Source organism: Peromyscus maniculatus, chromosome 12, assembly GCF_049852395.1.
Source record: "Peromyscus maniculatus bairdii isolate BWxNUB_F1_BW_parent chromosome 12, HU_Pman_BW_mat_3.1, whole genome shotgun sequence".
Classification (NCBI taxonomy): Eukaryota; Metazoa; Chordata; class Mammalia; order Rodentia; family Cricetidae; genus Peromyscus; species Peromyscus maniculatus.
The window spans coordinates 27,304,237-27,320,326 of NC_134863.1; the positions used below are offsets into that span (position 1 = coordinate 27,304,237).

At 43.8% G+C, this 16,090-nt stretch overlaps 1 protein-coding gene across 3 annotated transcripts in view; it reads left to right on the forward strand.

The window, feature by feature from the left end:
* The window catches only part of Parp9 (poly(ADP-ribose) polymerase family member 9), a 34,836-nt gene extending 26,877 nt beyond the window's left edge, over positions 1-7,959 (forward strand). For all 3 annotated transcript variants that reach the window (XM_042259260.2, XM_042259258.2, XM_042259259.2), the window contains exons 9-11: positions 328-464; positions 2,480-2,654; positions 7,144-7,959. In XM_042259260.2, the coding sequence (XP_042115194.1) occupies positions 328-464; positions 2,480-2,654; positions 7,144-7,538 (707 nt within the window). In that variant the 3' untranslated portion in view covers positions 7,539-7,959. The remainder of the gene's footprint in view (positions 1-327; positions 465-2,479; positions 2,655-7,143) is intronic.
* The last annotated feature ends 8,131 nt before the right edge of the window (positions 7,960-16,090 follow it).

Sequence of the window (16,090 nt, forward strand, 5' to 3'; positions counted from 1 at the left end):
ATGCTCCCCTTCCCATTTTCTTACATTTAAACTAACCCATTTCTGTTCATCTATATGTCGCCACATTTTCTGTGCCATTACATGCTGTTCCATGGACGGTGGGCTGGTGTCTCCTGACTCAGCCTTCCAGCCTTCCCACAATTCTCCTTGCTTGCTTATCCTACCTGTACTTCCTGCCTGGCTACTGGCCAATCAGCATTTTATTTATCAACCAATCAGAGCAACACATTCACAGCATACAGAGCGATATCCACAGCACCTTATAATATTTTTTTTTCCTGTGTTCATGGAGCACTGAAACAAGGTTTTGTCTTTCTCATTTTTTAGAACAGTGGACCGATCAGCAAGGGAAGCTGGATGAAATGGAAGAATTAGACACATATCTTCATTACCCAGTATCTTTAACTCAGGACCTTCAGGACCGAAAGAGGCAGTTTGAGAAGTGTGGCTTGTGGGTTGTGAAGGTATGATTGATCACAGGAGGCTCTGGTTCACTTTGCTGTTAATTGGTTCTGTAGCCGACATAAAAATTCACCTGCCCGGGCCTCTCAGGCAGCTGCTCAGTCACCTGGAGTCTGGAGTCGGACTGGGTGGGAATTCGGGCCTGAGGGTGTAGTTGGCATCAGGAGGTAGAAATGGTCTCAAGACATGCAGAGTCACAGATTCAAGATTTGCGAGCAGGCGGTCTACCCATCAGTGACCAGAACAGTGGAAAGAAAGTACCACAGCACTTAATCCGCTGCTGTCACTGCTTATCTACTTTATCTCACAGACCATTAGCTTTCATGGGACATGTACTATGTCTGTGGTGTTGGTCAGTTCAGTACCAGTGACTGGCACATACTGATGACACAGTAGCGGGATATACATGCCTAGTATGTGTATGCTGTTGAAATAAAGAGGCTTCTCCCTTTAAAGCATCTCAGCAAGGCAAAACCTTACTTCTAATTAGCAGGGTGTGCTACGCAGACAGCAGAAGAGCAAGCAGACTGGGTGGGGAGTTGGCTTAGTTATATTCTAACACCGGTGGTGACTGTGTTCTTTCCCCATTGACTGGGGTCTGACCCACAGTCTCTCCCAGTGGGCTAGCTGGAAAAGAAACCATGAAAAGGAAATGAAGGGCTGGGGGAGTCTCAGTGCCGAAATTACTTAAGCTCTGACAAGGCTGTCTCGCCTTTGTAAATAAAAAGATTTATAGAGTGGGGGATTAAAACATTTTTGTAAAAAGTCTTTCTAGGTAGAAGAGATAAAAAGATTTGAATTTTTTCTCATGAAAGACTTGACAGAAAACGTGGGTGGTGGTGGCCCACGCCTTTAATCCCAGCACTCGGGAGGCAGAGGCAGGTGGATCTTTGTGAGTTCGATGGCCAGCCTCGTCTACAGAGTGGGTTCCAGGATAGCCAGGACTGTTTCACAGAGAAACCCTATCTTGGAAAAAAAAAAAGACCGACAGAAAAGTCTAATATTTGATGTTTCAAACGTGGAGGTCAGAGAACCTTGGCTATTATCCTTCCTTAGGACACTCATCTTCCACAGCTCTTGTTTTTTGAGATGAGGCCTGTGGTGGTTTGAATGACAGTGGCCCCCACAGGTCTGTATGTTTGAATGACTAGGCCCCATTAGTGGAACTGTTTTGAAAGAGTTAGAAGGCGGGGCCTTACCGGAGGAGGTGGGTCACTGGGGGTCGGCTTTGAGGTTTCCAGTCCCATGCCAGGTTGAGTGTCTCATTCTCTCTGCCCTTTGCCTGTGGATTGGGATGACGAGCTCTCAGCTACTGCTCTAGCACATGCCTGTCTGCTTCCTGCCATGATGATCATGGACTAACCCTCTAAAACTGTAAGCAAGGCCCCAGTTAAATGCTTTCTTTTGTAAGAGTTGCCGTGGTCATGGTGTCTCTTCACAGCAATGGAATAATAACTAACCAGGGTCTCTCACTTTTACTTGGAACTTACTAACTGGGCAAGGCTGACTAACTAGTGAGCCCCAGGGACCTGTTCCCCTCTCCCATGCTGGCCTTACAAGCTCATGGCACAATGCTTGTCTTTTTAAAATGTAGATTTTGGGGATGGAACTCAGGTTCTCATGCTTTCAAAGCAAGCACTTGACCAACTAAGCCATCTCCCAAGCCTGTGAATTTTCTATTGGTTACCTTTTTTTTTTTTTTTTTTTTTTTTTTTGGAAACAGAGTCTCGTGTAGCCCAGGCTAATCGCATAGTTGCTATGTGGCTGAATCGTCCTTGATCTCTTTCTGATCTTCCTGATTCCACTTCTGGGACCATAGGTATACAACTGACTTTATTAAATGCATTTATTGAAAAAGGGGATAGGTTTTGAAAGAGAGAAGCCAAATTAAGAGAGACTTGAAAAGCAAAATGCATGTGTTCCATGCACATAGCACATGTAGTTTCCAAGTAGTGCAGGAGACAATTTAAGTAGCCATTTTTCAGACCAATTCACTTTTTTTTCCCTTTGCTTATAGGTGGGGAAGATAGACAATGATGTGCTCATGGCTGCCTTCCAAGAGAAGAAGAAAATGATGGAAGGGAGAACGCTGAGGGGACCCGGGAGCCAAAGGTTGTTTCAGCAGGTGCCATATCAGTTCTGCAATGTGGTGTGCAGAGTCGGCTTCCACAGACTGTACTCAACACCTCATGGTAGGTATGGGCCTCATCCTCAGGCTGGTAACTAAGACAGGGTCTCTCTCTTTTTCTTGGAACTCACTAACTTGGTTAGGCTGGCTAGCTAGTGAGCCCCAAGGACTTGTCCCCTCCCCAGTGCTGGGCTTACAAGCTCATGACACAATCCTCAGGACTACCTACTTGGGTAGGGTGAGCAGACATCCGTGTAGGGCTATGGGGAGGGACCCTTTGGCACTAGCCTTAAGGTGTTTGGTATTTTGTCGGTGGGTATTACTTTGATGCAAGTGTGAACAGCAGAAGCTCAGGTTCAGGTTTTAATCTCCTTCTTGTTTCTGTGTTCTGGCTGCAGAGAGTGGGAGTGTCCCTGCTTTGCCCTTTTCATCTCAACAGAATTATCAATACCAACCCCCATTCCTTAGTTAGAAGCACATTTACTTAAATGTAAGAAACTGGTGTTTTAGACCCGGCCCTGGGTGTTTCGTTTGTTTATTTTCTCTCTCTCTCTCTTTTTTTTTTTTTTTTTTTTTTTGTTTTGTTTTTTTGAGACAGGGTTTCTCTGTGTAGCTTTGTGCCTTTTCCTGGAACTCACTTGGTAGCCCAGGCTGGCCTCGAACTCACAGAGATCCGCCTGCCTCTGCCTCCCGAGTGCTGGGATCAAAGGCGTGCGCCACCACCGCCCGGCGTTTGTTTATTTTCTTAAAGACAGAGTTTATGTAGTCCCGGCTGGCTGTTACTCATAGAGATCTGCCTGCCTCTGCCTTCCCTCCCTAGTAACTGGGATTAAAGGCCTGTGTCACCATGCCTAGCCTTTCATCCTCTATTTCCAATCAGGTATAGTCTTGCAGGTGAGGTGCTCCCTCTTTCTCTTTAGCTAATGGTATGAAAAGGATTGGGAAAAGTGTAGTGATAACTCCCATTTTGAAAGAGGAGAGGGAAAACACAGAACAATTACTTACCATGTGCTGCTGGACAGGAATACATGGTGCACACGCATTCATGTAGGCAAAACCACTCACACATAAAATAAAAATGAATAAATATAATTTTTTAAAAAAAGTTCAGCAAGCAGGGCTAGAGATGGCCCCGCAGTTAAAAGCACTTGTTCTTTCACAGGGCCAGGGTTTGATTCCCAGCACCCACCTGGTGACTCATAACCATCTGTAACTCCAGTCCCAGGGGGATCCAGTGCCCTCTTCTGGCTTCCATGGGCACTGCATGCACATGGTGCACAAACATACAAACACTCACACAGACACATAGAAGATAAATGAAATTTACACACACAAGCACACAAAATTAAAAAATTCAGCAGGTAAGAGAAGTAATTTGAAGTCAAGTTCATGTCTTCATAATGCCACAAGGGGACACAAAATCCCTTTTGCAGGATCTTGGTTACATCACTAAAACAATTTTAAAACAAATCGACTGGACTCAGCAGGGAACTCAAAGACTATTTTATTGGAGTGAGAGGAAATAATCGGGCAGGCAAGCAAGTTGGAAGTCTGTGTGTTGGCCTGGAGGAGGAAAGTGGAAATAGAAGGAAGACCATACTTGCTGAGCTACAAGTCAAGACAGTAGGCAGGCTCAGCAGTGGGAGTCTGTGGCTTCATGGGATGAGGTGAGCTTCAGAGAGAGTGAGATGTTCCAGTATCAGGGCACACAGGCTTGGGATTTTGGTCAGGAAATAGAAAGGGGGGTAATCTGGGGAGGGGGAAGGTTACAGTGTCTGGGTCAGAACTAGTTACATATCTCTTTCTTACCATTTTGGTTCTCCCAGCTGGAAGAAAGAACTTTCAAACTGAGAAAACTGCTCTAAGAACATCTTGCTTTATTTTCCTGTTGTTTATGGTTTAAAATCAAAACTGAAGAAATGTTCTTCGTCCTTCAGGTTCTTAGCCTTTTGTTGAAAAAAAAAAAAAACCAACTTCTCAGAAAACTAAACTATGGAAGCTAAAATTTTATGGTTTTCTTATGAATTAAAAATAAGTATAAAGCCGGGCGGTGGTGGCGCACGCCTTTAATCCCAGCACTCGGGAGGCAGAGCTAGGCAGATCTCTGCGAGTTTGAGGCCAGCCTGTGCTACCAAGTGAGTTCCAGGAAAGGCGCAAAGCTACACAGAGAAACCCTGTCTCGAAAAACACACAAAAAAGTATATACATATATGAATATATATGGGTATATACTTTATATGCATATATGTACATATTAGGAGGCTTTGTTCTAAGTGCTTTATCTCTTTTGTCCTTGAGGTAATATTCAAAACGAAACTCTTGCAAAGAAAAATGTATCTATTTTTAGTCTCAGACCATTATTATTTTGGAACATAGATTATTTTGGCACTGTATCTTCAGTGTTTACAATGCAGGGAGATTGTTTTGTGATGTTTTGAAAACAGAAATACTACCATAGCCATTTATCACTGCACTGTTAAGTGTGGCAGCCTCTAGCCATCCATGACTATTGAACATGAGATGTGGCTAATCTGAATTGAGATGTACTGTAAAGGTAAATAAAATAGATACTGTATTTCAAAACCTACAATAGATGTAAAATATCTCCCTAGTGAATTTTCAAAAGTATACAACTTTTTAAAAGTTGATTTTATGTGTAGTAGGGTTTTGCCTGCCCAGGTGCATGTGCACCACGCTGTGTGTGTAGCTGGTACCTGTGGAGGTCAGAAGAGAGGTTGAATTCCCTGGAACTGGAGATACAGATGGTTGTGAGCCACCATATGGGCTCTGGGAACTTGTCTTAGTTAGGGTTTTTACTGCTGTGAAGAGATACCATGACCACAGCAACTGTTATAAAGGAAAACATTTAATTGGGGGTGTCTTACAGTTCAGAGGTTCAGTCCATTATCATCATGGTGGGACATGGTGGCGTGCAGGCAGGCACGGTGCTGGAGAAGGAGCTGAGAGTTCTGTATCATGGTCTCCAGGCAGCAGGAGGAGACTGTGTGCCACTCTGGTTGTAGCTTGAGGATATATGACTTTAAAGCCCGCCTTCACAGTGACACACTTCCTTACCAAAGTCACATCTAATAGTGTCACTCTCCCTGGGTCAAGCATTCGAACACAGGAGTCCACGGGGACCATTCCTATTCAAACCACCACAGAACTGAACTTAGGTGCTCTGAAAAGCAAGTGCTCAGGACCACTGTGAATTACACAGTTAACTTGATACCGAAGTGGCACTTTTACTCTAATTTGATTTCATCTTTTTCTTCCTTCCTTTCTTTCTTTTAAATGTGGCTACTAGAAAACTTCAAGTGGCATGTGTGGCTTGCACTGAATTTCTACTTCCCAGTGCTGCTCTGGAGCGTCAGTCAGTGTTTGGTTCAGTACAGAAGGGACAAGAATAGAATAGAAGGAAGGGAGAGCTTCAAAGAAGTTTCCGTGTGTTCCCCTCTACATGAGGTTATTTGTGTTCAGTGCTGAGGAGTGAGCCACGGCTTTGTGGTGCTAATACATGTCACTAGGCTGCATTAAATATCTCTACAGTAAAGGGCTACTGAACGCTTTGACTCTTAGGGGTTCGTTTGCTTGGCTTCATTTCTGTTTTGCTATTTGAGATGAGGTCTTCCTATATAGTCTGTTTGCCTTGACCTCTGAATCCTCCCACATCAGCCTCCTGAGTGCCAGGATTACAGACATGTACCATCATGCCTGCCTTGAGTGTTATTAATATCCCGGAATCTATAATAGAATAGGTGGTACACCAGAATGGAGACTATTCATCTCTAGTAGTGGGAATGAAGCATCACCTTCTCCTGTCGTCGTCTCCAGACTGCCTGATGGGTGGAAGTGTCCTGGTCAGCACGAATCTAGTTCAAGACAATGGAGTGGACTTACTGGGGCACTGTGCCAGGCCACAGTCAGAGACCAGGACACCTTGTGAGGGGTGATGTCAGGACTATGTTCTCCTAAGCCAAGGGTGCTCTTCTTGAATAAGATGCAAGCATATTTACATTTTTCTTATGTCCGTGACTCTGCCTGCTCCCCTTTCTCTTTTTGATGCTTTTCCCGTGCTGTGTATGTAACACAGTCTGGCCTCAGACTCAGGATCCTTCCGTCCTAATGCTGCCTGTTCTTACTGGATGATATTTAAAATCTGTTTTCTCAAAAGCTGTAGATACAGACCTATTTGGAGTTTGTGTAGCCAGCCAGTGTTTTAAGAACAGATTTCTTTATTGCTGCTAATTGTCTGGTTAATAATGACTTGAATCATAATGTGTCTGGATCTTAGATTTTTCATGCTTTAAATAAAATTATCCAAATTCCAGATTAATTGAATCTAATCAATGTGAAATTGCTTTGAAAGCTAGTGACTTCTCTGTAAATTTTAATGATGTATTCTAATACGTAAAACTATTGTTGAAGGTATCAGTGATATTGTCTCAGGGGAGGAACTTAGGGTGGCGGTAATTATGTGAAGGTCCAGAGAGAAAATACTGTTAGCACCCAAATAGACATCTACTAGAATATATTTTTTTTTTCTCTTCCAGACCCAGTTTATGGAACCGGCATACATTTCACCAAGAGCCTCAAAAAACTAGCAGACAAGGTCAAGAAAAGCTCAAGCACAGACAGGCTCATCTATGTGTTCGAGGCAGACGTGCTCACAGGCTCCTATTGTCAGGGTAGTAGCTTAAATATTACCCCACCGCCATTGAGTCCTGGGGCCTTAGATGCTCATGACAGCGTGGTTGACAGTGTTTCCAACCCTGAGACCATTGTTGTTTTTAGTGGCGTACAGGCGATGCCTCAGTATTTGTGGATTTGTACACAGGATAGGTCATTGTCACAGCATCAGATGTGGGGACAGGACTACTCATCGGGACTAGAGATGGTCTCTTCACTGCAGTCCTGGTGGGAGGTCTCAAATGGCAGCCCTGTTTAGTCTCTGTCATTTTAACAACCAGCAGGGTTTGGGTGAATTGACCAAACAATGATGTCAGTGACTTAGAGAGTGGCTTGAACATAACAAATTAACTGTTCTGAATGACCAGGTTACTATAGGCACCAACCACATACTAGCATCTTAATGCCTTCTTCACCTCTGGGCTTGGGGTGGACAGATGCCAACTAAAAATTGTTCCTGACTGTCTCTTCCCTCCTTGACGTCCTTCATCTCCTTTCTTATAGGTAACAGCAAGAATATTTTACATATAACAAAAACTTTTTTTTTCTAATAAGTAATCAAGCCTGTTATTTTCTAAAATGATGATAATATAAAATAGGACAATGGAATGATTTTAGATTTTCTATCTAATTTTGTAAAGTGCTTTGGATATTCAAATAAATCACTTTTGTCTGAGTAACTGGCTCTGAGTAGTTATGTGAGAGATGAAATAATGTGAACTGGAAAGACATCAAAAGATTGATACTCAGTTTGGATTCAGTGATACCAAACAGTGCCACTCAGTGCTGGGTGTGGCTGTGCACACCTTTGGTCCTAGCACTTCGGAGGCAGAGGCAGGAGAGATCCGAGTTCAAGGCCAGCCTGGTTAGCAGAGTGAGTTCCACGACAGCCAAGGCTACACAGAGAAACTTTGTCTGGAAAAACAAAACACCCACCCTCCCCCCTCAAAAAAGAATTCCCCCCAAAACCAACCCAAACAAACGAAAATCCAATGCCATTCATCCACCATGTAGCTTAAGTAGTAGTAACTCACTGAACATTTACTGGTCACTACAGGATCCTTAGTCACTTTGTAGAAGCTAAACAAGACAAATACCCTGAAAACCTTTTGTCCTGAATAATCAGAAAGCAGATATGGACATGTGAACAAATATGATTAGCTATAACTGAAGGAGGACAACAGCCTGTGGAAAAATTAAAGTGAGAGCAGGACAAAGGAATCAAGACTGGGAGGAAGCTTCCAAAAGAGACAGCGATAAGACGGTAAAGTGGGGACAGAGCTGGAAGTGTGTTTTTGGCAGAGTATAGCTCTTTTCATGACTGAATCCACCTCCACTGGGCCCAAACTTAGCTTTATGGTGCTATTTGTAATAGGCTAACCTCACCATCTATGGATTGCCTACTTCCAAGATCCTATTTATCTGTACTTCTAAACTTCTGACCTCTTGCTCTTCAGTCTTCAACATCCCACAAGAACACTCCCTTCTGGTCTTTCTTTAAGCTGTATTCTCCTTGAAAGAAACATGCTTCTTCTATGACATGGTCCTGTCATGGATTCTGGACAAGAAAATCTCTGCTTTAGACTACTGGCTTGAAAGGTTATTTATCTTGATCCCTTGTTGGAGGAACAAGGGTTCCTTTTATGGTCTCATTCTGCCGTAGCTGGGTCCATCAACATAAGATAAGGAGTCCACAGGCCAAGAGAAAGGACCATGTAGAGACTGCAATACTCACTCCTAAGCCAACCATTAGGTATCTGGAAACCTCAAATTTCCTACTTAGGGAGTTCTGAGTCCATTTGCAGAACACATTTGAGTCTCTTGGCTCTCCCCCAAACAGACTATATTGCATTTAGGCTAGTGGTAAAGTGCTTGCCTAGCCTATGGCTGTAGGTTCAATTTCTAGTATATACACAGTAAAAAAAAAAAAAAAAAAAAAAAAAAAAAAAAAAAGTGGGTGAGGCTGTTGGTGAGATGGTTCAGTAGGCAAAGGCACTTGCTGCCAAGTCAGATGACCTGAGTTCAAAACCTGGGATTCATATGGTTCAAGGAGACAGCTTACTCCTGTAAGTTGTCCTCTGACCTCCACACAAAACCTCTTTCCAATATAAATAAATGTACTAGTAATAATAATAATAATAATAATAATAATAATAATAATAATAATAATAAAATAAAGAATAGCCAAAGGGTGACCATTGTCAGGACAATGGGGCCTGAGTGTGTTGACTGAGGTATCCACATCCACGTGTGTGAGGCCTGTGGTACCAAGCATAGAGTGAGCGGACAGATTATCTGTGAAGAAGCCCCGTGGAACACAGAAGGGGTGGGCTGACAGCTGCTCATTGTTAATGCAGTGAAGCACAGGGGTAAAACTAACATTTTGGAAACAGGATTAGTTCTACACTTGTAAAAACGTCCCCGGAAAAAGGCAAGCAAGTCCAAAAGAACTTCCTGAATTTCTTTAGTCAAACTGTAAACTTACTTAAAATTTAACTCCACTTTTGCAATTTCAGATAACATCTGTGCTTAACAACAATTTTCTTTGTGGAAAGAGGTTTTCCATATGGTAGGCATTACTGTTGTTATCTTTTGTGGTCCTAGGAACTGAACCTATGGCCTTAGGCATGCTAGGTGAGCACTCTACCACTGAGCTATTTCCTAGCTCTAGAAAAGATGTTTAAATTCTGGTGACATACAACATGTGTCAGAGTGCTTTGTAAAGTGGTGGGTATGTGAGATACAGAGTCTGCATGGTTAATTTGTACATGTAAAGGATCTGATTGACAGGCTGTACACACAAAGTAGATAGCCAATTTTGGAGAAGTGAAAACTGTAGTGGGTTGCTATTCCAGTTTTGACCTGGAAGTGCTACCCCCATTGAGGCTTTGGTAACTGTCACACCTAAAAGGCAGAGCTGAGGGAGAGTAGCCTGAAGACCCGAGATCCGGATGTGCCGGCTCTCTTGTTTCCTGGATCCTGGACGCTGAAGGTAGACTGAGCAGAGTTCTCCAGAGAACACCGCTGGACTTCACTTTTCTCAGACCCTGTAACCTATTCCTTTATTTGTAAGTTACCCCACAAAATAAACCTCCCTTAAAAAAAAAGATTTATTTATTATGTATATGGTATTCTGACTGCATATATGCCCATACGCCCAAAGAGGGTGCTGGATCTCACTAAAGATGTGTGGTTGCTGGGAACTGAACTCAGGACCTTGGGAAGAGCAATCAGTGCTCTTAACCTCTGAGCCATCTCTCTAGCTCTAAACTTCCCTTTTAACTATGTGGAGTTGCCTTAATATTTCAACCAATAGAAAACCAGCTTTTTTTTTTTTTTTTTTTTTTTTTTAATTTTAAAGATTTATTATGTATAGTGTTCTGCCTGCATGTGTGCCTGCAGGCCAGAAGAGGGCACCAGATCTCATTACAGATGGTTGTGAGCCACCATGTGGTTGCTGGGCATTGAACTCAGGACCTCTGGAAGGGCAGCCAGTGATCTTAACCACTGAGCCATCTCTCCAGCCCGAAAACCAATTCTTTTGTGTGTTTATTTGCAGAAAGAGTCTCACATAGCCCAGGTTATGTGAGACTTTATTATTTTTGTTTTGTTTTGTTTTTTTCGAGACGAGTTTCTCTGTGTAGTCTTGGCTGTCCTGGAATTTGCTCTGTAGACCAGGCTGGCCTCAAACTCAAAGAGATCCTTCTGCCTGTGCCTCCCAAGTGCTGGGATTAAAAGCGTGCACGGCCAGGCGGTGGTGGCGCACGCCTTTAATCCCAGCACTCGGGAGGCAGAGCTAGGCGGATCTCTGTGAGTTCCAGGCCAGCCTGGGCTACCAAGTGAGCTCCAGGAAAGGCGCAAAGCTACGCAGAGAAACCTTGTCTCGAAAAACCAAAAAAAAAAAAAAAAAAAAAAAGCGTGCACCATCATCACCACTGGGCAAGCCTTGAACTTGTTATATATTGGAAACCTTGAGCTTCTGACCCTTCTGCCTCCACCTTTTAAGTGCTGGGATTATAAGCCCAAGCCATCATACCTACTAAAAATTAATTCTTAGGCTTCAAACTGCCTGTGCCAGTACATAAAGCCTTAAGTACTCTATGCTTGTGTACTTGTCAAGAGAAAATTTAGCTTGATGTCATTACTTTGCACTAACAACATGAACTACTGCTGTGAAGGAACTCACTGTGTAGACCAAGCTGGCCTCAAACTCACCGTCATCTTCCTGCCTCTGCCTCCGGAGTGCTCGGATTAAAGGCATGGGCCACCACCACTGGCCATTATTTTTATTTAATAGAGATAACATTGAATTTAGTTCTTTTATCATGCTTATATTCTTCTTATAGACAGAATAAGAGGCTGGAGCTAGGGCTTGGTTGGTAATTGTGCTTGCCTAGCATGAAGCCCTGGGCTTGATTCTCCAGCACCACTGAATAAAGTCAGGTGTGAAAGAGAGAATATAGAATAATATATCCTATAAAGCTTAAACATGCAATGAAGAATTAAAACAAATTCCTGAAGCAAAGGGATATAAGCATTATCAAATCTTGTCACGTTTTTGGTAAGTTACTTAACTGGTCCTTCCTCGACTTATAACTAGCTGCCATTTTTAACCAGTCCTGTTGCCATTTTGCTTTTAGTAACAGGATATATGTAACAGAAAAGAAATATACTAGACTGTATAATTCCAAGTAAATACCTACTTTTTATATCTACACTTGCATTGTTTTTATTTCTATACCTGTTAGATTGGCAGCCTTTTTTTTTCCAGCTTCAACTTGCAGAGGCTTTTGTTTTGAGATAGGGTCTCACTCTGTAGGTCCAAGATCTTCTTGCCTCTGCCTCCCAGAGTGCTGGGATTAAAGACATGTGCCTCCATGCCCAAGTATGTGCATGAGTGTGGGCAACCTCAGATGTGGTTCCTCCGCAGCAGCTGCCCACCTTGGTTTTCTTTTCTCTTTTTCTTTTTTGAGACATGATTTCTCACTGGGTTCTGGGGCATGCTGATTAGGCCAGGTTGGCTGACCAGCAAGCCCCAGGGATTCACCTGTCTCTGCCTCCCCAGAGCTGGGATTCAAAGCCTGTGTCAACATACCTGGCCTTTTGCTTGAATGCTGGGGATTGAACTGAGGTCCTAGTGGCCAGTATTTTACTGACTGAGGTCTCTTCCCAATCGCAACCTGCAGTCTTTTATTTGTTTGTTTTAAAAATTGTAGCTGGGTGGTGGTGGCGCATGGCTTTGATTCCAACACTTGGGAGGCAGAGGAAGGCAGATCTCTGTGAGTTTGAGGACAGCTAAGGCTGTGGGGCAAGTTCCAGGACAGCCAAAGCTACACAGAGAAACCCTGTCTCGAAAAACAAAAAAAACAAAAACAAACAAACTTTAATTTTATATGCAATGGTGTTTTGCCTGTGGGTGTATCTGTGTGGGGGTATTGATTCCCCTGGAACTGGAGTTACAGACAGTTGTGAGCTTCCATGTGGGTGCTGGGAATTGAACCTGGGTCCTGTGGAAGTACAGCCAGTGATCTTAACCGCTGAGCCATCTCTCTAGTCCTTGTATAGGTAAGTGACAACATGACAGATTGCTTCCTTAAGGCCAGCATGAATTTTTAATTTCTTAATACACAAGTATTACAAAATGAGATGTTATCACAGGAGGTCTTCCATCATCTTAGTTCTGTCTGTTGGCTAGGAATAAGTAAGGGGTCCTATAGACATTCAAGGGGTGGGTATTATACAGACCAGCACTAAGAATCAGAGATCACGGAGTTATCTTAGATAGAATTCTGCCTACTACATCTAATGATATTAAAGATGCAGTATCCTGAGGCTGGAGAGATGGCTCAGTGCTTAAGGGCACTTGCTGCTCTTGCAGAGGACCAGGGTTTGGTTCCCAGTACCCACATGGCAGTGCACAACTATCTGTAACTGTAGTTCCGGGGATCAGGTACACTCTTCTGATCTCCACAGATACCAGGCATGCACACATATGGTGTACATAAATGCACACAAGCAAAATCCTTTTTTTTTTTTTTTGTCGGAGCTGAGGACCAAACCCAGGGCCTTGCACTTGGTAGGCAAGTGCTCTACCACTGAGCTAAATCCCCAACCCTGCAAAATACTTTTTTTTTTTTTTAAAGATTTATTTATTTATTTTGTATACAGCATGTATGACCAGAAGAGGGCATCAGATCTTATTACAGATGGTTGTGAGCCACCATGTGGTTGCTGGGAATTGAACTCAGGACCTCTGGAAGAGCAGTCAGTGCTCTTAACCTCTGAGCCATCTCTCCAGCCCCCGCAAAATACTCTTAAACATAAAATTTTTAAATTAAAAAGGCAGTTTCCTTGTACATAGTACAGGAGGCAGAGGCAGACGGATCTCTGTGAGTTGGAGGCCAGCCTGGTCTACAAAGCAGATGCCAGGTCAGCCAGGACTGTTACACAGACAAAAATACAAAAATGGTCAGAAACAGAAAACATCACATGGTATGGTATCAGTTTTGTATAGTGAATGTGAATAGGCATCATGCTTCTAGCAATGTTTTTCTATAGCGGGTCAACCCTTCCACTACTAAAAACAACTCGGGAAAATACTGAAAACATTAATGAAGAGGTACCATGGTAGTGTAAGATATGGAAGAGACCCTGACACTTGCCATTGCTTTTCTGAGCCTGCGATGGGTGACTGCTGACTGTAAGACACTGAGCAGAGCTTTGGCTGTCTCATGGGGCTGAGAAGACCCTGCCAAAGGGAAGAGACCTTTTTGTTGGGACTCTCAAGGTCCATGCCTACAGAGGAGTAAGGTGAATTAAGGAATAAACCAGCCTCCAAGAAGACTACTCTAAGTAATGGGTCTTAGCTCTCGATAATGATCAGGCATCATCTCAGCTATGGTCAGATATACTTGCCCGTCTTAGTTAGGATTTCTATAGTTACAATGAAACACCATGACCAAAGAGCAAGTTTGGGGAAGAAAGAGTTTATTGGGCTTATACTTCCACATCTAAGTGCATCATCGAAGGAAGCCAGGACAGGAACCGCTCAATGAGGCAAGAACGTGGAGGCAGGAGCTGATGCAGAGACCACAGAGGAGTGCTGCTTACTGGCTTGCTCAACCTTTCTTTCTTTTGTTTTTTTGTGTAGCCCTGGCTGTCCTGGAACTCGCTCTGTAGACCAGGCTGGCCTCAAACTCACAGAGATCCACCTGCCTCTACCTCTGGAGTGCTGGGAAAAAGGCATATACTACCATACCTGGGTTCAATTTGCTTTCTTATAGAACCCAGGATCACCAGCCCAGGGATGGCACCACCCACAATGGGCTAGGTCCTCCTCATCAATCACTAATCAAGAAAATGCCCTACAAGCTGGATCTTATGGAGGCTCAATTTTCTCAATTGAGGTTCCCTCCTTTCAGATGACTCTAGCTTGTGTCAAGTTGACATAAAAACAAGCCAGCACATTGGCCCTAAGTCTCTCTGATAGAACACTTTCTTTTTCCCCAGCTGCCTCGCTCAAACTTAGTTATAACTGTATAAATACACTGTTAGTGGGGAAGGGGCTACCTATGCAGAAGGGAGTGAGAAGAAAGAGGGAGGGTAAGGCTGAGGGAGGGAGGAAGTTGTTCTAGTTCGCTCTCTATTGCTGTGATAGCACTAACCAAAGCAGCTTGGGGACAGGCATTCCAGCTTACAGAATAGGAACTCAACGCAGGAACCCGGAGGCAGTAACTAAAACAGACCGTGGAGGAATGTGGTTTCTGGCTCATTCTCATCTTGCTATCTTATACAGCCCAGGGGTGGCACTGCTCACAGTGGGCTGGGCCCATCATGAGTCAGGAAAACGCCACAGCCATGCCTACAAGCCAATCTCATGGGAGCAGTTCTTCAATTCAGGGTCCCTCTTTCCAGGTGACTCTCGTTTGTGTCAAGTTTACTAAAGCCGACACTGGAGCCAAGACAAAGGAACATTGCACTGCCCAGGATTCAGTCAGTGTGGTCCTTTCTCTCCCTCTTTCTTCCATGTATAAATGTATTGACACTGTCTGCTGCTCCTCAGCATCCCTTTTAAACTGTCTCGTTAAACCATGTCCTGTGTGTGAGGTTTTCCCGTGACCTCTGCTTGGCTAGCTTAAGGTGTTCTTTTGAGCCACCTCTCTAGTCCCCAGAAAGAAAGGCAATCATTTTCCTAAGCATTTTGTTTGGGAGCCCTTACTCGGATCAAAGTAAATGCTTTTTACTAAACATTCTTATTATTGAGACAAGGTCTTCCTACGTAGTCATGCCGGTGTAGAAATCGCCATTCTCCTGCTTCAGCCTCCCTACTGCTGGGAACACGGGCGTGCGTTACCAACCAAGCCAGGCTCAAAAGATTCATTTCTTAATGTTTTATGTTACTCATAAATTACCAAGCAAAATGGGAGGGAGCTGAAGATAATACCCAGAAGGTTCCTGCAAACGGGTTGCATGTGAATTCTTTGACCGTGAGACACTGACGTTATTTTGTAATACTCCCTCAGCCTCCAACCATGCCATCGTTCATCCAATAAGCATGCTCGGTGCGAGGTACCTACCATGTGAGAGGGTAGCTATAGAGATCAGAGAGGGGATCCGTCCATCCTAGAAGAGCTTAGTAAGGACACATCTGTTCGACGTGTCTTTACTCTTACTGACTGCAGATCTCGTCCTCAGAGACCCACGCCCCGGCCGCTGCCTTTTTTCCTCCGCCGGTCCTATAGCCTAGAGCGTCCGCCCGGGGGAAAAAAAAAAGGACGCTCGGAGACTCCGCTTCCCGGCAGCCCCCGCGGC